The following is a 27790-nucleotide window of genomic DNA, read 5'->3' as shown; positions in this document are numbered from 1 at the left end:
AATGAATCTCAGCTACTAAGGTGTCTATTACTAGCACTGAAACCCTATTAAAATGAAATTTGTGAATCAAATATAACGATCTATTTGCATGAAATTGGAACTAATCAGTTGTGGAAAGTTTCTGCAACATTTCTCGATGCATTTCGTGTTTGTTGGTGCAACACGTTTATTATAATTGTTCCTAAATTTTGTTATCGCCGAAATCGTTATTGCAAAAAATTAAAAATTTAGGGACAGTGTGTATCGTAGCTATTAAATAAATAATATTTATTAGGACACATCTTTCACTGGAATTCAAAAAACTGAAACTTACCTATTGCAAACAAAGTTGCTGCATATTTATAGCTTACCACGTATCCAGTAGATTTTTTGTATGAAGCTTACAGCAGTATTCGACCATCTTGATATGCAATATATGGGAACAAATCGTAAAAGAATAATGGAAGTTTCTCTAATATTTCATCAAATGAATCCAAAACACCAATCATCAAAATTAGTTTTACACATGTTTGCTTTATTATCCAATGATTTTGCAATGTTTCAGGCGTTCAATCACCCTAACTCGTACCAAACGGCATAATTCTTTCTACGGGAGGCACCTACCGGCGGCGCGCTAATTAGCGGATTTTTCCCTCTAGCTCGCCCGCCCACAGAGGTCATTATCAAATTAAGGGAATAGAAAAATTGATTGATTAGTCTGTTGGATTTTTTTATCCCATCATTGAAGCTCGCACATTTTCCAAGACCACCCGTGCTTTTAGGAATTATTATCGATTTATTTTGTTTTCGTAAGGTACGCCGTGTCTGAGGTAAAGAAATGATGAGAGAAGACGGGTTGTTTTAATCAGAGTAATTATATTAGGTTCCATGAGCACAAATCATTAAATAAGGTATAAAATTAGATCCTATCGAATACACACAGTCACAATGTCTAAATGAGATCATTAGGTTAATCAACAGAAAATAAAATCACAAAAAGCAAAACGGCAAACACAAAGCACTATCAATTCCTTGCGTGATAAAATTAGAAACTAAAAACTTACTTTAAACTAGACTTAGAATTGTTTGTTTTCTGCTTTCGCTTCTGTATAAATTAATTAATATCACATGCTTGATTTTCACTGTCATTATATATTAAGAACTAGATGTTTTTTTTTTCGAAATTTCTGTTTTCTCTCGCATTGAAACCAAGCTCTACTTCTGAAGTGATTTTTCGAACCAACGAAAAAGACACACAAGTATTGCTATCTCCTTCCAAGTATTGCACCGCCATCGCAACTCAAACGGATCTAGATCTTCAAGGTTGCACATCGCCGTTCCAGCTCTTCGTTGAACGAGTTGTCGAACACTTCGTCCTCGATCCACGTCTCGACGGTGCTGGCCGAGGTCCGTCGCGATGAGTTCGACGTCCGCCAGATCACGTCCGAGTCGATCTCGTAGCTTTTGTTTTTCAAGTTCTGCCAGATGTCGGTGCGCACCTGGTAGGGGGTGGATATGTCTGGTCGGGGCGGTGTGGACGGGGACTCCGATGCTGGCGAGCTGTCCACGAACGGATTCCAGGAAGATCGATGCTGCGGGGAAGCGATTGGGGACTCTACTTTGCTGGCCTCTAGCTCCCAGGGTTCTTGACCACTTTGTTCCACCGGCTGTTGACGTTGTAGTTGCGCCACGGATCTACAAAGTCATCGCTCTTGCTGGTCGCTTCGGCAAACTGGGACAGAGGATGGTCCTGTTTGCAATCGAAGCTAATCGACAGGATGCTGTCGGCGGACTGAGCTATGGCCGAACCGTTTTGCGATCGATTACTCGCCGTGGATGGAGAGCTGGTTTCATTTCGAAGGTATCGCTTGTTCGGTCAAATTTCACCTTCTCGAACACAATTTGGTCACAATTTGCGCCGGCTCGTCTGCTAAACGGTGGGGACCGTTCCGCAATCTCTGGAAGCGGTTGACACAGTTCAAACTGTAATCGTCCACCATCATACGAACTTCCCCCTCGGATTGCATCCACATCACATGCGACCATCTCATCTTCATCGGTGTTATCATCGAAATCCACCTCATCTTCCATTCCGAATTGCGTCTCAATCTGATTGTACTTTTTGTGTTTCCACTGAGAAACAATGGTTTACTAATTTTGCTCTTCTCGCTCGCTGCGAAGTCAAATTATTCACATGAATCTTGCTCTCCGTACACTCCCTCGCCATCCTTCCGGTCTCCGCCGCCGGCCACGTGGTACAACGTCTTGCTAATCTTATCCAACTTGGCCGCCACCACGCTGCTGCTGTTGTTCACCTCCTCGCTCGAGTCCACGAGCTCCTCTTTGAAGCCCTTCCGCATCCGGAAGCACTTCCGCAGGTTCACGTTCTTGTTGTTGCTGATGTTGGTGCGCTTCTTCTGCATCTGCAGGTTCTTCCCGTCGCGGCTCACACGATAGTTGTCTGTGTGGCGGAATGTCCGGTTCCGGTTTGGGATCAAAGTCCAATCTGCGGCGCACGGCTGGCGATTCTTTCGGCGATGGGGACGGGGACAACTGCTGGTCGCGCCAATCGCTCCGGCGTGGTCGGTTGCACTTTGCACCGCGTGGGCGTGCAGTTTTTGTGCAGTACGTACTTGGCCGTGGCCCGGTTGTTCAGGGAAATGGATCGACCCGTCATGGCGGTGGCGCCGCCGACACCCGTTCCTCCTCCGGTGCCACTGCTGCTGCCGCCGGACGTCGGCGATGGCGAACCATTCGGGTGGAAGGAGAATTTTCTGATTATCTATTGGAGGGAAGAGAACATAGAGAAAAGAGTTAGTTGGTGTGACTTGAATGAAAGGTAAAGTTTTTTGGCTAAATAGGAGAGTGGTGTTGAACACTTGCGGAGTCGAAACAGACGTCTTAACTTAATCAACGAATGTCAATATTGAAGAGAACGTTAAAAACGTTCCCCATAAAACCAATAGAACTAGCAGTTTAATAGTTTCCTTCAACATGGGTTTGCTTTGTAGCCGCGGATTCTAACCACTCGGCTAAGGAAGGCCCCCTTATTTACTTTTGTAAATATCCTTGTTCTGAAAATTTCAGGCTTAACAAATGTACGCAATGTTATCAAAATTTCTCTAAGCCGGTGAAAAGATCTCTATTGAATTTTATTCGAGTTCTTTTATCAAACAGCTCCTAAACATAATTTTGTATACCGATTGATGGATTTCTAGCTCTGACATTGTGTTTCGTTAGTATTGCACAATAAATAGGGTGGAATCAAGTCTGCCACCTCTCTTACAATATAAACCTATATTTCTTATTAATAAATACATTTATATAGAAAAAAAACTGGCTATTTATTATTTTTCGATTGTATAAAAAAGATTTTTCAAAACAGAGACAAAAAAGAAACTTTCAAAACAATTATGGAATAAATCGAATTTGTTAAAGTAGCAGGAAGAATTCACTTAAAATATAAAATAAAGATTAAATTTATATCGATCTTTTTGCTACAGATTCAATTAGGTTTTATATAAATTTAAAATTTTCAGCATGGATTAGACAGATGTACTACAAAGCTTTCATTTGAGACTAATTGTGTTCTTATTGGTATATTCTTGCAAACGATGAATGATGAATGACGACGATGCCCCGATAAGTTCGCCGCTTTTTCACTTGACGAAACTGGAATTCAAATAGTTTTATCTCTTTCTGACGTGTACTGGAGAAAGTACGAAGCTGTTTTGTTCTCTTCTATGTAATCAGTTGGACATCGTCCTGTAGATGGGCAAAATCGAGCCCGAAACCGGTCGACGAAAAAGGTAAATGTTTAAATCCTTTTTATGTTTGTAAGAAATAAGTGTTGTGTCCAGCCTCGCGTCGCGTCTTGTGAGTGATTAGAGAAGGAATTTTTGGAGGATCTGAGGTGAAAAATTCCCTGAAACTTTCCTTCGAGTAATTTAAGAAAAAATTCCTGAAGAACGTGTGGAATAGTCGCGAAAGAGTCTCAGAAGATTTCTCCGAATTGCATAATTCGTTTTCATTTGATTTAGAAGCACGATCAAAGAACACGAAGAAAAACATCCCATCTGTATCAGTCTAAGTTCGGGATTGTTTTGCAAGTTGTAAAAAGCGTGATAAATAACATCGGCGAATGACAGTCCCAAAGAGAGAGAGAGAGAGAGATAGAGAGCGATGATTAAACTCATTTCTCTCGCTGATTTACCATTGGGGGTAGGTGTTTTATTTTACAGGCGTGAAAAACAATCCCAAAACATTCGATAGGAATACTGTCCCTCAGGTTTGAAGCTTGTTTAGGTGGGTTTCATCATGTACTATAATTACCAATGTGACAAAAAAACTTGGTATTTTTTTCGAATTTTCTAGAACAATCTCACAAACTTCAGTAAGTTGATCGAAAGTATTTATCATTTGATGACTCTAATTTGTCAAAAATGTCGATTGTGACTGTTGTGCAGTTATGGGCAGTGTTGTCCCCCGATCTTATCAGAGATGTGTGTCTCATGATGTGCTGCAGATTATGATTGTTACAGAGAGCGATAAGTGAGAGATACTCTCAATTTCCTCTAAACTCAATCGCTGGTCGCTATAACAGTTGAAATTTGTGTGAGAATTTGAAGGGACTATTGGGAATGTCTTAAAGGTACGACTATTATGTTGGTGTTCGAGGACATGGCTTTCAGTCTTCCATAAAACTCAAACCCGGATTTTTACTTACATCCGACGTTTCGGGAAAATGCATAGTGCCTTTTTCAAGGACATTTGTGCAACATTTGTCCAAAGATCGAAATATATTCGATATTCGATATTGATTATTCCACTAAGATTGAACTTTTGCCCACCTTACTCTACATTTTTGGGAATGAGATCCAGAGGGAAAAGAATTTCGGGGAAATGATTTTCTTGAGAATGTTATAGAATATTTCAAAGAACGAAGTGAAAACCGGTGTGGAGTAATTTTTCGCTGAAATCACACCGAAGCGACAATTGATTCATTTGCAGCAGATTCTGTCACAGAAGTGAAGCAGATTCGGAAAATCACCGATGAAAAGTGTAATCAAAATTTCTTCAAGCCGAAAACGGGCCAGAAAAACCGATCAAAAGCACAAATCCGCCAATCAATCCAATTTGTAGGGACGCCGTCGATGCGCACCAGTGCCTTCCAGAGAAACTGCGACAAGAACTCACTTTCCCTTCCCGGAAATCGAAAATTTGTCATTTTCTCGGTAAGGAATAACCGATAACGAGCTCCGTCGTCGTTTTACGCAAAGAAAAAAAACTCACTTTCACGTGTCAACCGCAGTTTAATCGACAAAAGGACGACGATGTGCAATGTTCGGTAATTAAATCTTGTTAGTGCGCGCCGTTGCCGAAAGTTGGCGCCACCATCTTCGCCAATAGTAATCGCCGACAGTGTCGGATTCGATAAATGGCAACATATTTGTTGCGAATTGCGCACGAAACACACGCAAAAAGGGGGCCCGCTTTTGATGCAATTTTAATTAGTTGCTTCCGCTTGTACTCGCAGAAAAGTTTTGAAGCATTGCGATGGACATTTTTAACAAATAATTAATTGTTTTAAATGCTTGCGCTTCGCCAGTTGAAGGGACAGTTTCCCGGAAATGCAATGAACGGGAAAAAAGAGGGAGAACCTTGTTGCAAGGTAAATCTGATTTTGGTGAACTGATTTCGGCTCTTCTGTGGGACTGGGAAGAGAAAGGTGTGACATTTATTGGGCGTTATATGTTTATGCATTCGTGTATCGTGTGGCAGGTACGATGATACTCTATGCCCAGGGAAGTCAAGGAAATCCCATTACGAAAAGATCCTGGACCGACCGGGAATCCAACCCAGACACCTTTAGCATGGCTTTGCTTAGTAAGCCGCGGACTCTAACCACTCGGCTAAGGAAAGGCCCCCTGACTTTACATCTTAATTATGTTTATTGATCTTGCAGTACTTCCGAACCATTCTCTGTGACAATTTGAAAACAATTGCACAGACTCGAATATATTTGAAGTAACTGCGAAGATCTACAAGTGTTTCGATTATTCAGCACAAGAATTATTCGTGAAACGTGTTTAACAAACTTGAATCAGATGTTGTATATGTCTTACGGTCAATTCGCAAATGTTCATGTAGCAACACTGCTTAACTAAATAAAGGGTGCCCTACAGCAAATTGCATGACGCGAAAACGGTGTAGAGAATTACCCATTGGGTATTTTCTCTCGAAAAATAAATATATTATATACGTCTACGCCTTAAATTGAAATATCATTTTTTACGAGTACAACGCTAATTGTAAAACAACATAAACAAGGAAACCAAAGAGGCGGAAAAGGAAGCCCCCAAATCTGAGCAGGAGAACCTTTTCCCATGCCTTGCGTTTCAGTTTTCGGCAGTGGTTAAATTTATGGCGATGTTTTGCTTGACTGATTCCTTTGTACTTCCGACCCATGCTTTGCACATAACTGCAGGGGAGACCCGCAATCGTAACACGGCGGTATAAACCAACCTCTGAAGCAAATAAGCAGGATAATAAAAAAATTACGCCCCAGGCGACTGTCATCAGACAGATCCCGCAAAGGATTTTACGCTGTTGGGAGTGAGATTATTTCAACTTACATGTGCTATGTACTGCTAACGGTCAAACTGCCCGAATTTTCAAAATGTTGAGGTTTTTATTCCTTACTAGTTGTTCCGGCAAACGTTGTATTTCCACGCAGTAGGCTGTTAATAATTAACAGTCTGCTGGGTGGCAATGCAACTAAGTATTCAGACTTCGCAAAATCCCGTGCAAAATTATAGTTTCGTTTTTTCTCTGTAAACTTTCTCAGTTTTTACGCTAGCTATAAAACTGCGGGGGATGATTTAACTGTGACATTCCTTGCCTGCTGATTTTATAGTTTAGGCTCAGTAAGTCATGCTTTTCGATTGTTGATTGAAATGTCAAAAATTTTCACTGGATTTATTTTGCAGCTACGTTTTTTAATTTTGTTTTTTTTTTGCCTTTTACAAACCTTATTCTTTTAATTTTAGGCATTCACAGAAGGAACGCGTTTCTGCTTTTATTAAACGGAGATGAAGGAATTCGAAAAAATAACATTTTTGTACATCGTTATTGGCTCAGATAATCTGATATATCCAAACCCAAGCCGACCGTTATACATATATTTTATAACCTCCAGTGAACTTCATGGAGAAAGTGGATAAATTAATGCTTACATTCCAAATAAATGTTTAAACGTCTACAAATGTTTATCTTCGTCAAGGTCTATGTCGTTTATAGACAGCTCCTTGCATTCTATTAAATTTTTCCCGGTAAATTAGCTTGTTATCCAGCTATTTACGCTGGCTGTAAAACAACAAGGGGGTGATTCGTTTTTGACATTTCTTGCCTACACATTTTATAGCTGAACTTAAGCTGGCCATGATCTGCGTTCATTGATTGAATTGTCTAAAAAAATCACAACATTTGCTATACATTTTGCCGTTATTACCGATTATATTTAATTTTACAATATTTAAAGTATTGCATTATATATTATTTTATATTTTAGGTAACTAGGAAAAAGTATTTCAGACTGATGTTGATGAGTTTAATGAGATCGTTGCCCCAATGGAAGTGCTTCGTTTATAACGCAGCGCTAACTATGAACAAAAGATCAAGCATAATTTTCATAGGTCAGAAACTGTTAATTGACTCCCCTCACCCTGCGATTTAATCATGAGGACTTCAAACTTATAAAGGCAAACCTTATTTAAGACAGAAGGACGTAATATTATAATAAATATATTTTATTTTATTGAAAACATCATTCTGAACTTAGAACTCATCATACTTTTGAAAAGGTTTTCGGGAAGTACAGAATGAATCGGTCATCGCAAATCCTAAGAATTCGGTAGAGCCAAAGGTACAGATGAGAAAAGCCAGAAGCAATGAAAGATATTTGCCAAGAAAATATAACTTCTCATCTATCAATTTTGTTCCAAAGTTTATAGCAAGCTAGCGTAAAAAAGCTAGATAATCACGAACACGTCGCAGCCCTCAACTGAAGCACCAGTTTAAGAAGAATTCGAGCCATTAAGAAGAAGTCGAGAATATTGAAGTATGGCTATTCAACAATCAAAAATTGAAAAGCAATGATTTGCATTGCTAAAACAAACATCGAAAATGTTATATCAACATAATTTCGTCAAAATTCAGCAAACCACAACCAAGTCGAAACAATAAACCGAAAATCAACAATACAAATACGGCGCTGACGGCCTGCCTGACAAATAATATCGATGTGATCGATCAACCCGTCTGTCACCCGATTGACAGGTCACTTTGATTTTTATATTTATGTAGCCTACTTTCTCCGCGGTGCACTTTATCAGTGGGGCACAAAAAGGAACCTCCGAAAACACGCAACCGAAGTCAAAGAACTCGCAGTTTGCTCTGGGAGTTGTTTTTTTTTTATGGGGGGAGCCCCCATGGCGCGAAGGGATCCCATCAAGACAACGACGATGATCGGCCCGATAATAACCCCTCGGTGTACCGTTGAGACTCATATTCCAAATACTTAAGGCTTGTAGTGACTTCAAATGCAAGAGTAAAACCAAAATTTGTGAATAATTTTATCTCTGCAAAATCAAACTGAAAACTATTGTGCGAGCTGATGTAAATAATATTTTTTTTATGTTTTAGCAGCTTGAAATGAAAATGATCGTCTTTTGCTTAGAATTGATTGCCATATGGATAAATAAAATCTCCATACAGTGTTCGGAATTTGAGACAAAGCGGTAGTTGGTCGGTTGGATGATTCGCGGTTGCTTCTTCTTGTTCCATCATCCGTCCGCCAGATTGACTCTCCTTTTGGGCTTTGGGGCATCGCCTCGGCACAGTACACAGAGATAGCCATCTCCCGAGCGGACCATATATAAATCTGTGAGAATTTTGATAGTCACGACGGTGAGACTGGTGTGGGAAAATGCTTCCCGATGGAACGTGAGTCATAAACATTTGGTTCGGGTTGCAGGGGGAACATATGTTGGAATGTGTGGAATGACGTGAGAAAACAATCGGGATAATTTACGGCTCAGATCTGAGGCATCTGAAGAGGTTGAAGGTAATCGTGAAAGAACGGCAAATTTTGGGGTTTTTATTCGAAAGGGCGATATTGAATACGTACCGTAACAGGAGTATCATGCATATTTGCAACTTGAGATATATATTTGAAGCAAATTTTGCAAGATTTTTTGATATGGTTCATGTTAATATATGTGGATGGATCTCTTAACAAATCTCTGAAGGGACTGCTGAAAGCAATCTAGAAGTATTTGGAGGAATTCCATAAGAAATGGTGGACAAACATTTTGGAGGAATTCAAGAAAAATCTTTTAGTGTATATTTTTTAAAAACTTCTTATAGTACTTAAGAAAAAACTTCTACAATATCTTCTTTTTTTTTTGGCGTCACGTCCCAACTGAGACAGAGTCTGCTTCTCAGCTTAATGTAGTTATGAGCGCTTCCACAGTTATCAACTGTGAGCTTTCATTGCCGATTGACCATTTATGCATGTGTATGGGGATTAGGGGCATAATGAACACCTGGGGCGAAATGGACACCCCCTCAATCTCTGAGAATATGCATACTTCATCAAAAGTTCATACACTGCATGATATCTGTATTGCATTTGAAATATTTGACGGTGAAAAAGTTCATGTTTTGCTTAAATTTTCCTTTGAAATTAAACTTTAAGTTTTTCTCCTCTTTAAATTGGCATATAAGTAAGGCGGTGGGAGAATATAATTTTTGAGCAAAATAACGAACCCAGAAAGGATCTTTTTAGCTCTTATGATAGAGGGAGAGCCCTTTTACTCATCGAAATGACTGACAGACATTAAATATTTTGGAATCATTAAATTCCATGCAAGTGTTCATTTTGCCCCGACACCTTTTTACTAGCCATGTTTTGGACCTAATTTTCTATCTCACTTTTCTGGCATATGATATGATTTTAATTACCATGAATGAATGTAGCACGTCGTACTAACATAAAACTTGAAAACTAGCTGGGAGTAATTTGAAAAAAATCTAATTGTTTGGACTTAAAACAAGCATTTGCTTGATGTGTCCATTATGCCCCGAATCCCCCTATATCGTGTGGCAGGTACGAATATACTTAATGGCATGGGAAGTCGAGGAAATTGGTGGGATTCGAATCCACGACCCTCAGATTGGTCTTGCTGAATAGCTGCGCGTGTACGGCTAACTGGGCCTTTTGTCTTTCTTATTTGGATGAATCAATTGGGCTACGTTCAATTATTTGTCTGAGTTTAATTATTTGACGGATTTCAATTTTCGATAAGAACAGTAACAGTAATCGCTCAAACGTACAACCAAAAACATATATTGAACTGCCATTAAAGTTACTGCAAATTTGTGATCATCTCATGAACTCATCAAGACTTTTTTCCGGTCGACTTCTTTTTTGCCCTTAACACGGAGAAAAAAGAATTGTCCAGTCAATCATATTTGCTGGTAGATCAATCATATTTGACATTGGATTTCAGTCAACCATACATTAAAATTGATTCAACAATATCTATGCTAGGTTTAACTATTTGGTATGATTGGTTCAACTACACAAAATAATTGAATCAACCATAGATATGATTGACTCAATATTAATATACAACCATGACAATGGTATTATTGTTGATGTTGTGTTGTCAAAACCGGCACGAATCTTCTTTATCGACATTCCAAAAATGCGACAAAATGTAAATAAAAATGGGAGCAGGAATTCAAACCACTATCTTGAGAGTGAGAGCGCATTAACTTACATCTACTCCAACATCACTTGTTGGTTAACAGCGGTTTTTCGCGGTACAGCTCATAACGTTTCAAGGAAATAATGTGCGGAAAGCTAATTCAACAATAATATATTTGAAATAATCATACGATGGAAGACAGAAACAAACGCAAAAGCGATTGGGCAAACCATACTGTCAGTTTATAAGCACCGATAATATGCTTGTAACAATTGTATCCAGGCATGTTAAAGCAACTATCGGAAAAGTTATGTCAACCGTGCAAGAATTTTCTGCGTGAAGGGCAGTGAATTCACTGCTGTCCAGATTTTTCGTTACTTGAAAATCCTATTGTAGGATTCGAACAAATAGTGGATAAAAAACACATTAATTTAAAAACACTCTTATTTTATTCATTTCATTTTAAAACGCTTTTTTTCTTTTTTTTACTCGCATTTCACTCCGAACACATTCTCACTCAACTTCGTCCTTTTTGAAACTGAAGTCATTTACCCAAGGCGGGTCCAATTTTGTAAGGTGTCCTATTATGCTCTTTTCGTGGAGAAAACCAGACAAGGTAGGTGAGGAAGGGCTGGCCGTTTTGTTTACAAACATCTGAGACAGGTAGTCGAGAGATTGACTTCTGATTGGTTGGAGAAACAGTGTTGTCAAAAATTATTCTAATCTGGTCGCCCCTGCTCCTTGTGTGCTCTACTCCTTTCTTTCTTTTTTGAAAATTTCGTCCGTACTGATAGCAGCACAGTTAGTTTCAGTTTCAGCATAATCCAGGCAAGGCAGTAATGTTTGTAGACAAAACGGCCAGCAAGTTAAAGATGGCCTCCTAGCCGCTTTCGCCAAGTGATTACACCTTAATCTGGCTACAGAGTAAAATGCATACACCTTGATTCTACCCGTCTGCCGGCGTAGCTTTTGTTCTGCTCTCTTTCATTCCCGATTATATTTCGTCTCTCTCGTTCTTCTCTCGGGCGGCCAGTAGGCCCGCGTTCAATGGTGCTCAACCGGTGACAACGCTTCGGATTGTCTTTCGTAGAATCCTACTCTCTGCTTAATCAAAATGTACACTCTTATAAATTTTCTCTTTTAATTTATCAAAAATTTATTTTATTCATATTTACATTTGATTATTCATTTCTCGCATAATCTGGGATAACGCCCTAAAAGCCATTGGTAACCACGTGTGTAGCTGGTTATTTCTGACCAAATGGATGATTCGGCATCCAAACCAACAACACTGGCGTGTATAGAATGATCTTTTCTTCACCATACTGTTGTTAAATAACGTGTAACTCCATTTAAATGCTCAGAAACAACGAGCTACACACATGGCTACCAATGGCTTTTAGGGCGAGATCATAAGTTATGCGAGATTTACATCATGAAATCGAATCATCATCGCTTTTTACATTTTCTCCTAAATTTATTAAAATGGGTATTAATTATATATTTACATACAATCATTCTTCCTACACCTATGTAAGTAAAAAATCTTTCCAAACTTCGTTGGAAAAGCCCACTAGTACATTATGTGAGTAAAAATTGATAAACTTGCGGTTATTCTTCGGATCATGTAGCTAAAACCACAATCCATCAGCAATCACTATTGATTCAAGCACCTTCAATTGAGATAATGACCCCCAGTCATTCAAAACCGCCGTCAGCTTGGCTCTTATTTCTCTACAACCTTCTGCACACACAGACTGCCTCCTGGTCATTCCAATTATCCTAAAATCCTGACTCAAATTTCATTCCCATAGGGTCCCCTTATCTTCGCTCTTTCCTTCCGTCCGTCCGTTTCCCCTACCCAGTAATCAGATATGGGCAAAAAATCTGTTCAAGTCACTTCCTTCATTTCGCTCCCTGAACCTCACTTGAGTCCATCAGCATAAGTCCACCGCGGGACGTTCGCCGCAGAAGAAAGGAACAAAAAGTATCGAAACGATATCCATCATCAGCTTCACAGCCAGCCGCTCTTCGGGCTGTCGCGTATGTTCCTGTTCCACATATTCCCGTGTCTTGCAGTTATGATGTCTCTCAAAACATTTTCCCACACCGTATATCTCATCGTAGGACAAGAATACTAACAACAACATCATCACCATCCCGGAGCACGACATCGCACAGTGGTTCGATCGAGAACAAATGATGGCCGAAACCTCAAACTCTTTTTTAAATGGTAAATATTGATGTATATTGGCTTTACTTAAATATATTACTTATTTTTCTCATATTCAAGAATTATGGAGTTTTACTCTCAAATATTTCTTGTTTTGGACTTGATAATTGGGGTACAGTAAATAAGAATCTTCAAACTAAAATTTTGATAGTTTCAATTTAAATCCTCAATTACAAAAATGTCACCAATTATTATTATATGAAAATAATAAGTTTTTCACTTCTGAACGTAATTTCTATACAAATAACTACATTCTTCTTCATTCTGGCGTTACGTCCTCACTGGGACAGAGCATGCTTCTCAGCTTAGTGTTCTTATGAGCACTTCCACAGTTATTAACTGAGAGCTTACTATGCCAACACGCAGAAAATTCTTGCATGATTGACATAACTTTTCCGATAGTTGTTTTAACATGCCAGGATACAATTCTCGCATAACATCTGATCTCGCCCTAAAAGCCATTGGTAACCATGTGTGTAGCTCGTTGTTTCTGAGCATTTGAATGGATTTTATTGCTATTTAACAACGCTATGGGGGAGAAAGGGTCATTATCTACGCGCCCGTGATGTTGGTTTGGATGCTTATTCCTTCTTTTGCTCAGAAACAACGAGCTACACAGGTGGCTACCAATGGCTTTTAGGGCGTTATCTCAGAGTATGCGAGAATTGTTACAAGCATATTTTCGGTGCTTCTAAACTGACAGTATGGTTTGCCCAATCGCTTTTGCGTTTGTTTCTGTCTTCCACCACATGATTATTTCAATTAAATTATTGTTGAATTAGCTTTCCGCACATTTTTACCTTGAAACGTTATGAGCTGGGAAGTCGAGAAAATTTCCAACCCGAAAGGATCCTCGAGCGGTGGGATTCGAACCCACGACCCTCAGCTTGGTCATGCTGAATAGCTGCGTGTTTACCGCTACGGCTATGTGGGCCCCCAAATAGTTGCATTATGGACCGATGCACGAGTTCACTAATTTGACGTTTGAGCGGTGCCGAATTCACTCGTTGCCATGGTCACGTAAGTAACACGGCACCGCTAAAATGTCAAATAGTGAACCCGTGCATAGGTCCATTGTCACGTATTCTTTATTGTGACGTATTCCTACACTGTCCATAACTACATACAGTCGACTCTCCATAACTCGATATTCAAGGCACCAACGACTTATAGAATTATCGAGTTATAGAACATACCAACACAAAAAATCATAAAATCAAAGAAATACAATTTTAGATTTCCAATACTTTTATGATCACTTTTGCAAGAGAGCAATATTATTTTGTTGCATGCATTTAAAAAAAATATATTCAAGAACTTTTTTCAATATTTTTTTACTAAAAATAATAAATTTTATATTCATGTTTTTTAAACTTAAATTACAACTTGCAAGTTTTTATTCTTTCCCAAACCGGAAGTGGTTCATGTTTCCCTGTATAAATAATATTTATATAGATATCGAGTTATGGAGGGAATTTTGTCTCACTCGTGACATCGACTAGTGGAGACATCGAGTTATAGAAATATCGACTTATGGAGAGCATGATGTATGGAAATTTGAAGGGACCGAAAAATCCATCGAGTTATAGAGTATATCGAGTTGTGGAGAGTCGACTGTATTTGTAACATTCGACAAAAGTAGGCATTGAGTAAATGGGATACAAAGTTTGCATTTCATTGCAATATGGAAGGAAACTAAAATTTCAAAAAATCACAAAGGATTCAAAAGTGCTTATTTGAGGCTGAAATTTTACACTACTCATATCGCACATAGGATAAATAGTCAGAAAATAATTCTGATAGAAATTTCATTGCTACGACATTACGAAGCTGATTTATAATCTCAATGTGACTGTTATGCGGTTATAATTACCAATGTGACAAAACAACTTGGTATTTTTTTTCGAATTTTCTAGAACAATCTCACAGATTTCAGTAAGTTGATCGGAAGTATTTGTCATTTGATGACTCTCACCGGTATTAACACGAAATTTTCAATAATGTCGAATGTGACAAATATGCAGTTATGGGCAGTACAGGCATCATCAGATTTTCACCACAAAAATATATTTAAATTGAAACATTTTTTTTTGGTTTTTCGACTTGCGTGCACCATTTTCACAAGTTTCCAAAATACTTTTCTTTTGTATCTATATCTCAGACGACAGATTTTTTTCCAGTTACCATTATTCGCTTTTTAAAATACAGTGGGATTCCGTTTTTGGCAACAAATTCGAAATATTTAGTTCTCAAAAACGGAACCGTGCAAAAATCGAAACCCATTTTTCTATTTTAGTTTTCAATAATTGTTTTTAATAGTATCAAAAGGATGTTTTTACATTATCTTTATGGAACCTATGATAGCCAGACTTCAGAACGGTCCACTTTGAAGCATCTTTCCGTAGGGTATACCTAGAACTATGCTTTGAAGTTTAGGACCCGTAATTTTGAATGTAACAGACGTTCTGCATACTTTTTATCGCTTAAATGTCTTCCATGATTTTTTACAGGCTTAATGCGCACAATTTGCATGTATGGGTGGTGTTGGAACAATAATCGCTTAAGTGACCTTTATTCAAGAACTGCACATTCCCACATTTAAATAGGCGTTTATTGCACATACAATTAACTAGGCGTTTTATAGGATTTATCATAAAAAAATAAGATGTGAAGTTCATAGAGAAATTATTTCAAAATGCGATAACTAATCCACTTTCCTTAATCAACACAATTTATCTAGCTTCTGTCAAAATTATGGATTATATGTTGACATTTCTGAAATTTACTTGAATAACGCAATTTTCATAAAATTAAAACACGATTTTTTGCTTAATTTGTTTCTTAATACTACTACTTTCTACTATACTTTTACATATACAATGCATTTAACGATAAGAAGAAGCGCACCAATTTTCGACCCAATTTTGGCCTACTTTGTATGAAAAACCGAAAATTGGCACATAATTCTTAGTTATTTTCCCCTATAAGTTCAAGAGGTGTGACAAAATCTCAAAAACGGTAAAAAATCTTTTTTTTGGATCTAAACCAACGAAAATCATTTAAAAATTAAGTAAAATGTGGTTCTGGCCCAAACATAAGCGTTCGGTACAAAACTTGGGACAGGAGCTTTTTGTGGTACCACTTTGGTCGTATAAGGATCTAGAAAACTTGAAATACATCTTTTTGTGGTTTTCAGATTTTTGGAAACAACTTAACCGCTTTGTTTGATTTTTTTTAATAGAAAAGCTTAACAATGACCGGATCTGTACATTTTCAAAGGCAAAACAATATAATGCTTTTCAATGCTTTCAGATCGTCTACAAAATAACTATTCCGAGAAAAAGTGTAAATTGTGTGCTCCTTCCTATGCTGCACACGGTGCGTTCTCAACCCAACCCCTTTTTTTTGACGGTTCTTGTACCAGCCACCAGATGTCGGAGTGATCGTTTAGCTTCGAAAATATTTGCCTATCTACCTAATTTAATCGCTCTCGTGAGGAATCAATGTGATTGCCCAATGTAGGTACCCTAACATGGGAATGTAATGTAAAATATTGGTCGTTGGAATTAACTATTAACATAAATGTGTTCACGAACAACTTCTACGGTTGGAGCTCTCTTTAAATTCATAAATAGCTGGTCAATTATGGACCACTAATATAATTTTTCTAGAACAACCCAGAGTTGTATAAAATATTTAAGAAATTTCATTGAAATTACTTCAAACTTTGGATTTAAACCAAAAACGAGAAAAATGTTATCGTTCGGAGGATTCTTGGGGTTTTTGCCGCCATCAAACCACTGTGCAGTGCAATCCTCTGGACGAGTGGCTGATGGACCGTCATGACTTATTTTGGTAGAGTTTTTTTGGTACTCTTTTTCACCGGATTCATTTCCCTTTACCAGACGTCGCTGTTGGGGGGTCGTTCATTGAATACGTAAGGGTGTATAGGGTCTGTCCTTACAGATAGCTCCGGGTTTGCATAAGCTCAATCATCCAAAAGTGGAAGGAGTTATTGGAAGATCCTGAAATTTGCTCGACGTAGTTATTGAACGACCCCTCTTCTGGTCGTCGTCCTTCAAAATCTTCACTCCCGAAATATTCCCACAATCAGCAGCAGCAGCAGCAGCACCAGTCGGTAGGCACAGCCTTTTTGTATCCGATGAAATTCTGCTTCATTTTATCCTCTCTTCGTCGTCGTCATTGGTTCCTTCCTTGCATCGTTCCCCGTGTCCCGCATTAGAGTGCCGGGCACGTCTTGAGCGAGATGTGTGGGAACCAGAGGATAATCACACCTGTTCGTGTTCCTGCCTGCCATCGCGTCGGTCGAATCGCCGCGAGGGACTTAAACTCGGTGAGTGTTTAGAAACCATCTAGGGACAGAGCAGATGGGAAGGGGTATTGTTCTTTCTTGCGTTTGATGTTTCGAAGAAATGGGCGTTTGAACTGAAGTGGATATTTTATACGAAGGTGCTATAAATGCACATCGAGGGTACACAAGTTGTTCAGTAAATATCAGAAGTTGGATATGGGATTTGATTAACTTAGTGACTGGCTGGTGATGTTTAGTGTGATCATTTCATATTGGTAATGGAAAGTAGGGTAAAATTAAGCACTGAGGTTAATTCAATGACCATAACATTGTTCTATTGCTTTATCTAATTGAAAAATACAAAAGTTAACAGTTTTGTATTCTAAAATTTGCGCTGACTTCCGAAGTTCATGACTGTAAATTGCATTTAGTACTTATACCTAAAGTTTTAAACATGTTTAAGAGAAATTTGAACTGATGTAAATTTAGTTTTCTAATTTCGGGTAACTTGGATCACCGATGTAAAAAGTGTAAAATACCGTCCCTAATTTACTTCATGGCCTCCTGAGTCGAATATGAAGACCAGGCTCTTACATATTTTAGTTGTTTGAGGATTATAAACATCATGGAATACACCTAAATACAGTAATTTGGTAAGAAATTTATGTATTCTTTACAATAAATTGTCATTTTCTGTATTTTTTTTTTAATAAACATACCTATAACTAGTCACAATTTTGGGCAATTGGCCAAATGAAACAGAATAGGACATTGGACAGATAGCCAAAAATAATAATAGACAAATGTTCAAATTCGCCGAAACTTGTTGTTAAGGGAATATTTAAATTAACTCGTGATACTTTTGGAAAGCCATTAGATGAAAGCCCACCTCGAATGAAGCTCAAAACATTTCATTGTGTCAATAAAGATTTATCAAACTAGCTTTAAATTACACATCGGAAACCGCATTGCTATCTTTATACTTGGTTCACTGATTGCTTAACTCCGGACAGGGCGGTAGAAAAATCGACTTGTTATAACTTCCGAACGAGCGAACGAAAGCTTCTCCGAAGAGAAAACTTCCAAGGTAAATCTAATTAAACTACTGCTTCGCATTACCGGACCAAACAAAAGCAATTTCCACCCCATGGTAGCAAATTTGTTGCAAAACTATGCGATTCCACGAACGAGATGCAGCAGCATTGCAACTGGAATGCACTAGCTATGGAACAGTAGTGTCGAAGCTCTTGAATTTGCAGTAAATTGCGAACAGCAGCAGCCATGAGCCTATCGCCATCAATAGGTATGGGCGAGAAGAAACTCTCCGAAGCAGAGCTGAATTGATTAATGGTCAATTGAAGCAAAAGTTGCGTTCGGGACGAAGAGGATCCGTGCTGCATGACTACATTGTTTAATAGGATTTCGCAACATTATAAAAGACTCGGGTCGGTTCTATCAATCTGGAAAAGTTTTGGTTTCAAGTGTGTTTATTGAAATCACAACGGAAGCTTTATTTTTAGCAGGACGACCCAATTGGCTTCCACCATATAAAAGTCCAATGGGAAAGATTCAGTCGTATCATACCGAAATAGAATCGGCAAGTAGCAGTCGAAGCTACAATCCGGATAAAGGTGTCAAGAAGATTTTATTGGCTCGTTGAAAGAAACAGCCGAAAGCACATTGTGGAGGAAAATTGATTTTTCAGATCCGTTTTATTGTGGCGATAACAGTTTGCGATATCTCTCTCTCTAGCGCTTTTCCGTTTCCCTTCCATATTCGCGTGCGAGCTGAGTCCGCAATGACATTGACAATATGCTTCTATAGCTATTGGATTAGCCCGAGAAACAAGGAGCATTTAATTAGGTTTCGTTTGAAAAGAGTTTAACAAGGGTTCAGGCATTTAGGCAGTAGATCTTGAACTCGAATAGGGGAATCAAGGTTTCCTTCCAAATAGCAAAGAAAGGAGACTGACACTTTTTTCTGGAATTTCTTAATGATTGCGAACTTTTTCTAAAATATCCGTTTGTTCATGGTCGTCTTGAAAAGTCTCTCAAGTGACTATAAGTAACCTGAAGAAATCGAAAATGAAATAAATGATACAATAGGATTTCCACAGTCCAAGTAATCATTATGAAAAAGAGAACCCAATCTGGCATTCTTCGAAAAGAGCTTTCTCAAGAATATTATATAGTTCCTTTCAACAAAAGTGATTCAAATAATATTGAAGCTTTAGAAAAAAACAAGACTTATGTTCGATATCCGTGTGACATGGGAACAATTCCACAAACCTGGAAATAATTTTCAGAACCCCACTCAGTGCCGTCGGTGCCGAAAATGGGGTTATGGTACTAAACATTGCCGCATAGATGTGAAATACTTGATTTGCGGAGATTCTTCTCACGATCTCGTCTGTCCTGTGAAGGAAGATACCAAAATTGTTGTATGCGCAAAATGCGGGGGCAACCAAAAGTCTAACTTTTGGGATTACCCTTCGCGTAAACGATTCGTCGAAACTCGTACCAGGCAGATAAACGGTAACGGTTTTCGTTCCCGGAATTCCCTAGGCAGAATCTCCAGCAATCTTCATTTTTCAGTTAACAATCGCTTGCTTGAGCATCATACCCATCAGGTAAATTATAATCATACTCATTCACAAGCAGGTAATTCCAGCTCTTTCCCTTCAAATTTTTACCTAGGTATAAAACTTTATTAAATGTTCAAAATAATATTAAAAAGAAGAGTAACAATGGGAATATAACATCCTAGGTGAATCCATCTCCGCGTACCCTTCTTCTGGTCAGCTAGTTGACTTGTTACCCAGCGAACAAGCTGTCGTCGTCACCGCCATTAGTTGGGAGAAAAGCGCACTGCGAAATCCCAAGCTGAAGCCACCCGACCGTAACTGATAGGTTTAAAAACTTGACGTAACGCCAAACACCATAATCTGGTCGGCCCTTGCACGTGAAATCACAAAATCCCACACTCCCAGCAATGTGCAATGTGCCACTGTGACGACCGTGCACTACCTACTGACTGCAAGTACATGTACATTATCCTGCACATAGGGTCACAAAAAAACGTCCACACTTCTTCTCACGCGGAGCGCAGGGGTTGCGGTGTAAGCTCTGTGAAGCAGTAGAGGCAATACATCACACTCAATCCCCTTTTCAAGAACGGCAACTTGTTAAAATTAATTGCCACCCCTGCGCTGCTGTGCTGTTGTACTCTCTCTCTCCCTGTGGCAGTGATTCCCAAACTCTAGTACAGGACGTGATAGCTCAACAAAGACTGCCCCGTTGTTTTTCAGTAGATAACCTTGACGATGCATGAGCCAGTGCTACCAGTATCCTTTTTAAACAAATCTTGTGAACAAATTCAAATATTAAAGCTCATAATGTGGTTGTTTAATACACGTTTCATTCATTTAGTGTAAGGGGTCATGCACAAATTACGTCACGCTCCAAGGGGGGGAGGGGGTCAAGCCAAGAGTGACAAGCCTTACAAAATTTTAGAAGGTATCATACAAAAAACGTGACAAAGGGGGGGGGAGGGGGTCGAAAAAGTCGAAATTTAGCGTGACATAATTTGTGTACCATCCCTAATAAGGTTTTTAAATAATCAGCTTTATATTCGAAAACCACGTTATTTTTAGAGAAAATTGGCACAATTTCCATTGTGTTGCTTTAAATTAAGTATATTTCATTTAGTTTAGCATTGTGGGATCATTTACGGTCAATTTAACATAGAATATAAATAGATTTGAAACAAAAAGAATTGTATTGACAATTTCCAAACTTTCAATCAAACTCAATTTTATGAACTAGCAACAAGGCCGGGCTAGCAACGAAGCAACAATCCAACTCAACGATATGAAAGTAGACCTTTGCCAAAACGACCAATGAGAAGTGGTCTTTTTTAACAGCACTTTGATCTGCCACGTCTTGTCTTAGCCCAAACTTATCAGGCATTTCAGAATTCATTGTCATTTGATTTTGAAGCACGATCAAAGCAAGCGAAGGAGAACTTCTCATCATTATCGGTCCATGATCAGCAATGTATCGCAAGTTGTAACAAGCTTGATAAATAATAGCGGCGAACGAGAGCTCCAAAAAGAGAGCGATGATAAAACCCATTTTCTCGCTTATTTACCATTGGGGATAGGAGTTTTACTTTACAGGCATGATAAATAGTCCCCGAACATCTGATAGCAATAGTATTCCTCAGATTTGGAGCTTGTTTAGTTAGATGGGTTTTATAATGCACTGTTATCCCCCGATATTGTAGCAGTAGATGACAAACAGAATCTCATGATATGATGCGGAGCATGATTGTTACAGAGAGCGATAAGTGAGAGATACTCTCAATTCTCTCAGAATTCAACCCCTAATTTTTACATAACTTGCGACCCTCGTCATATTTCCAAAGCATTGAGATGGCCCTCCTACTCAATTAGACTGAGGACCACTGGCCCTATGGTGCTCACTTTCTGAATGCAGCGTGAGAACATCCGATTCAACCGGTTTACTCCGTGGTACGCGTGGGATACTGTTCAGACACAACCCTTCTGGAAGCTATTGGGTGATTGTAGGATAATTATGATCAAACAGTGTCGCTCACTGCATAGAAATGACAAATTTTGTGTAGTTGTATCCTGTTTCGGAATGTCATTGGAAACCACTCTACTCTGGTAAGGGTAATCGTTTAAATCAGTTCTGCTCAGGCTGCAGCATAATGCGGGCCGAATCATGATTTTTTAACCTGATGAACCTGGAAGGATTTCTTTTACTTTGTACTGGCTATTGAGCCAAAAATACTAATCGATTGACATTACGCGAAATACTATTCATACAATAAATGAAATATTGTTTTCTCTTTTGATTGCCGGCTGCCAGAAGATTAAATTAAAAACACTTAAACAACAAATGCTCTTGGTCTATTGCCAGCTTTTCAGGCAAATCCTGACCTTATACCTCTCCTAACCTCCACCCACAACTCCGTAGCAGGGTGTCGCTGAGTCGGTGGCTTCCCGTTAAGTAAGTGCTACATCAACATATTCTTCTCCTATCCCAAGTTACGGTAAAGATGGACGTGGCCGGGAATAGGAATATTCATGCTTTTAGTATTATTGTTCCAGATTGGAGTAAGGTGTACTCTACATGAATGTTGCTAGTATCCAATCTACAAGGTATACCGCAACTACGCTACCGCTAATGCTAAAGCTAATACTTAAAAAATGTTGATGAATTTCAGAGATTTCAGTGGAATCTGTCAGAAGACAACATTTAAAAACATAACGAGTCGTTCCTGGTTAAATTCTTGTCTGACGCATTTCTGAATTTCTGAAGTGAATAATTTCTAACGAAATTACTAAACAAATATTACCAAGCAAGAGCAGAAAATCAAATTGTCATAGAAACAAACGAAAAATAAGCAACAAATCAAGCGCTTTCACAATCGTTTATCCCAACTTTTGCGGATTGGGATACAATTTCAAGAAAAATTGTCATGACAAACACAGGGGCAACATGGTTGCATCTTTTTGAACTCATGATTAATCAGTTATTTTAAACACAAAAACAAACTTGTTTTGTGTTTGCTCTTCGATATTATGGCATGGAGAAAGTTCGCAAAAATTGCAATGCAAAGTCTAGAAAATTGATAAGCACGCGGTGAGCAATCATTGTCATATTTTGTTCAGTGATAACCTGTTGTTGCGGAATAATATTGTTATAACAAGAATAAGAGAGAACAATGAGTTTGTTGCTGCATGTTGGTGGAGAATTGATTCACTGAGCAAGAGACAAAATATTTGGAGCACTTTCGAAATTATCTAATAACTTTGTTTGGAATTGGAAGCTTCAGACTTATCTTATGAGAGAATTATGTTAAAATGTATGGGTCGGCGCCGGTGATTCCTTCTGGCTTCCTGCCGAAGGTTGCTCTAGAACTTTTGTTGAGAGTTAAACTAGCGTCAGTGAAAAAAACACTCAAGTAAAGACAAGGAAAATTGAGTTGCTTCTCCTGGGATGGGACACAGGTATTTCTTCCTTGTGCCCTGGCTCAAGAGCCTTGGCTTAAGCGCCTTTCCTCGCTCTCTGGAATGAGATGAAGACCTACCCGGTCGCAATAAATTTAATAATAGAAAATCGATTTCTCGTCTTCAATAACAAAAAAAAACATATATTTAAAGAGTATATTGGAACGAATACACAATATTCATCAAATCGATTTTGTTATCCAACGAATACAATGACGACTTTGTATCATTTGCAATTACGATATGCCATTTGAAAGACATGTATTTTTTGTCATGCTTTCAAAAATTTAAGGAACTATATAACTTTTCTCCTCTTTTTCTAGAATTATGATTTAACTAACGTTCAGTTTGATTTTCAATTCCACTAGCCGAAGTGATATTTCACCGTGTTAGTTTTTTACAAAGCACACAATATCACAATACATTTCAATAAGGTTTGGGCTACAATGTTATTTTAAATGTATAAATGTTGGTTCCATTAAAATTTTGGGTTTTAGCCGATTTGTAATGTTGCCATCCGAATTAAGGTAATACGCGGAAACGATAAAAGCTGATTTGAAACACGTCCACTTGCACGCGTGGCATGCTCCGATCTCTCAAATCTCTCAAAAATACGTCATGGCCAAAAAATCCATGGATATAAATGGAAACACTACCGTTTAAAGCCTGATTTGCTGCTGAACAGGAATGACTAAAGAAATTTCTCGCTGATTTCTTGCAGAAATTTTCTACAGCGACTCGCGTTTAAACTGACATCTCTTTTCAACTGCGTACTGCGATCAGAAAAAAGCGCTTCCTTGATCAATTCCTTGCAGGAATTTCCTGTGCATCAAGATAGGCCGAGAAATTACTTGTCAGCAGCGAATTAGGCTTAAGGCGGGTTTGCTACTGGCAAGAAAAGTAATCGCCTATCTCGATGCGCGGAAAATTTCTTCCCACAAATGGTCAAAAATATCACATTACTTTGATCCATTTAGTCATGGAATTTATTTACTTTTCTTGGGCGAAACAGCATACTCAGCTTTAAATTTGGAAAGTTAAACAAAAGTATAGTTTTTTTTTAATATTCAGATCCAACAAATAGTTAGTTTAATGACCAGTTTTGTAAAAAAAATCGACTTTCATGCATTGTTATTACAAAAAAAGAGCTTTTGGAAATCAGGTAAAATATAGGGACCAAGTCAGTAGGAAGTGACATGTTCTGTGAAATCAAATATTCAATCAAATCCTGAGTATTTCCAGGCATCTTGAAGATTCGTAGCAAAATCTTGTCAGACTTCTGGAATTCCATTCAGGATTGGAATACGATTGGGTATTAAAGCAGCCTCATGAGAATTTTTAGTAAATTAGGATGAGTTGCCGGATCTGGATGTTTCTTGTGAGCTCATGCGAATCACTAGCGGGAACCTGTGCATTTCTTGCGTAATCCTGAGAATTTCTAATATGCTAGGAGAGATGGATGAACAAGGATAAACTTGTCATTCAAATACTTGTCAAATTTCATACAAAATCTTCTTTTTCTCAGCGATAAGAGCTTCCGTCATTCATGCTGAGTAAACTACTTCCCCATGGCCCCCTGGATTCTTGAGAGTGTTGTGCGGGATCTGTTAATGGATCATTGAATGTAGTTTTTGCAAGTGCTCGCCGCATCAAAACAAAGGCGCCACTGTATATGGGATTTAACATTGTGACAGCATTGCTGTTCTGTCAAACACATAAGGCTACGGTGGCGCTATCTATGCTTTCCATAGCGGCCGTATTGGTTATTTTAATGATCCATTGCTAACAAACTCCTGGGATTACTAGTGGATTTTAAATATTTCTCGCGATATCCTGAAAATCTCAAGCGGAATCTTGAGGATTCTACAGTTAGTAATCCTGATGCTGTTTTTCCATACAAAAGGTACTTGGAGCTCTGTATCTTTGCTTATAGTAGTCCAAATTGGCTAAAATTTGAATGACTAACAAAAAATAACCAGAAGTTTTGTCTGAAATGAATGCATTACATTTCGGTCATTTTTCAAAGAACTTCTGAGGGCTTTCCAAAGACAAAAGTACGTAACCGAGAGATTTTTTAATTTCAAGAACGGTAAATTGTAGGAGGCTGATTTGTTCTGTGAACATGTGTAACTTATGACATTTTAGCCATTTTGGACTACCAGAAGCTAGTATAAGAGCCCCAACTTGGGCATTTTGTGTGAAAAAAAAAACAAACAACATTTGATTACAAATTTTTATCACTGACTGTAAGTGCGACCACAGCGGAATCTGACGGTAGCTTTGTATTTCCTTATGGAAATTTTTATGAAATTCTCAACTAGATTCGCAAGAGAATGCAGCGAATTCTTAGGATTTCTTGAAGATTTTTCTTGCTTGGAATTTCTAGCGAAATCCTGTGAATTCAAATTATGTGATTCGTGTCAAATCAATACAAAACTAATTGTTTTGTGAAAGAATCGTATTCTTGGTCTATAACATTTATAAAGCATTTAAGTATATTCTACGAAATTACTACACGGGCCACAAATTGGAGCACAACTGGTTTAAATTGATGAAATCAAAGCACAAAGCACTTACCTTCACGCAACACTTCTTCGTCTGCTTCAAAAGTTGCGACATTGTCATTTTGTGGTTCCGGCTGCCGGGATCATTCGAGGGAACCCGCTCCTAGCGCCCACGTTTGCTATCGCAAATCCCAACAATATCCCACAACAGCACCTCCACACTATCGTTTGCGGCCAAAAGCTCCTTCACTACTAATCACAAAACACCGCAATTAGTACCTTCAACGGTTGCTCTCTCTCTCCCGGTGTAATCCACTTATAGGACTCTCTTATTCCACTTCCGGTACGTAATCCGCCTTAGAGCACTCCACTTTGTCTCATTAGTCGCAACTAATCCCACCGCATTTAGTTCGACGTCGTCGTACTGGTCGTCACTGCAGTGAAACAATAGCACTTCCCTAACTAGTCACGCACACTCACTCACACCACCAGCTGTTCGGCTCGCAGGAAACTGTAATTTACCGTTAGATCCTTTTCATGAATCGACGCACTCGTTACGTTTCATTCAATAAACCCGAAACCGCTCACGATTTGCTTCTCGTCTCTGACATCTGATTCGCAATCGAACGAGCCGCGCTTCAATTAGGTTTTGAAACAATAGGACCAAATCTACTTCCTGAGTCGCGTGCTAAACCTCTAAATCTCTCGCAGACGTCCGCCTCGACGATAGGCGACCAAGTGAATGACGGCCGCGATGAATGGAAGCGAGCGCAAAGCAACGGAACTTGACGAACTACCGTCGGTATGCAAGCGAGAATGAAGCTCGCCGCTCCCGGCTCAAGAAGGACAGAACAGGACCAAACAGCGGAGAGAAGGCCGAACAGCTACTTCCCCGGTGCGAACCCCGAACGGAAAGGATGAATGATAGCGATGCGGAGGAGAGCGTACTAGTGCAACAGTAAATGAACGGTTATTTTTCCCCTTCGGGGAGAGAGCGAACCCGGTACCTAGCAGAAAATGCGTTCATCGTCGACGGGAGGGAAGAGTTGCCGGATAGAATAATATTCACACTTTTCGGCTGTTTCACTACGTTGCGAGAAAGTTTGCAATGAACATATAAGAAATATTGAGGCAGGCAACTGCTATGAATGAAATGTAGCTAGAAAAAGCAGGAATTTTCAAAACTAAGCAGCTGGAATCAGAAGCTGTTCATAGAGAATTAATCTATTTTCTAGTAGAATAAGGAGTAACCTAAACATGAATGCTTTCTTTTCAGTAAAATTTGTGAAACTTATGATATCACTAAACCCAAAACAGGACAAATGAAGAGTTTCAAAAATAAAAATCATATAATTTAATTTAACCAAGACATTTGCAAATTACAGAGTATAACAATAATAATGTTTGATAAAGGCTATAAAACCTTTCTCACTTGCTCTCCTTTCATGTAACAATTCCGCTCCAGGAATGGATCGAATCAAGTTCAATTTGCTTAAGGGCCTACCTGACGTCGCAAAGAGGCGCCTATTGAACTTGTTTAATCACTTTCTGGAGTGTAACATTGTTCCGGATGACTGGAGGCAGGTGAGAGTAATAGCCATCCAAAAACCCGGGAAACCCGCGTCGAACTATAATTCGTACCGTCCAATTGCGATGTTGTCGTGTATTCGCAAGTTGTTAGAGAAGATGATTCTCTTTCGGCTGGATAAATGGGTTGAATCGAATGGCATGCTGTCAGATACACAGTTTGGTTTTCGCAGAGCCAAAGGAACGAACGACTGTCTTGCGCTGCTTTCTTCAGAAATTCAACTTGCCTTTGCCCAAAAGGAACAGATGGGTTCAGTGTTTTTGGATATTAAGGGTGCTTTTGACTCAGTTTGTGTTGATGCCCTTTCAGACAAACTCCACGCAAGTGGCCTTTCATCAGTTTTGAACAATTTTTTGTACAATTTG

At 38.8% G+C, this 27790-nt stretch overlaps 1 protein-coding gene across 1 annotated transcript; it reads right to left on the bottom strand.

The window, feature by feature from the left end:
* Positions 1-493: 493 nt before the first annotated feature.
* LOC5570496 lies at positions 494-26748 on the bottom strand. The gene is made up of 2 exons (XM_021840773.1): positions 25911-26748; positions 494-2761 (listed from the first exon to the last, which is right to left on the bottom strand). Exons 1-2 carry the CDS (start codon positions 25956-25958, stop codon positions 2474-2476), a joined length of 336 nt encoding a protein of 111 aa, XP_021696465.1. The 5' UTR covers positions 25959-26748; the 3' UTR covers positions 494-2473.
* Positions 26749-27790: the final 1042 nt, after the last annotated feature.

The sequence above is a fragment of the Aedes aegypti genome, chromosome 2 (genome assembly GCF_002204515.2).
Source record: "Aedes aegypti strain LVP_AGWG chromosome 2, AaegL5.0 Primary Assembly, whole genome shotgun sequence".
NCBI lineage: Eukaryota > Metazoa > Arthropoda > Insecta > Diptera > Culicidae > Aedes > Aedes aegypti.
The sequence above is the reverse complement of the archived record's forward strand: the minus strand, read 5'-3'. Positions and strand labels throughout refer to the sequence as shown.

What these genes read in the sequence shown, in the direction of transcription:
- LOC5570496 (XM_021840773.1), bottom strand. Translation starts at nt 25,958, where the DNA reads ATGACAATGTCGCAACTTTTGAAGCAGACGAAGAAGTGTTGCGTGAAG. An exon ending in CGAAGAAGTGTTGCGTGAAG is followed by an intron (nt 2,762 to 25,910) that starts GTAAGTGCTTTG and finishes TCCCTCCAATAG; the next exon opens with ATAATCAGAAAATTCTCCTT.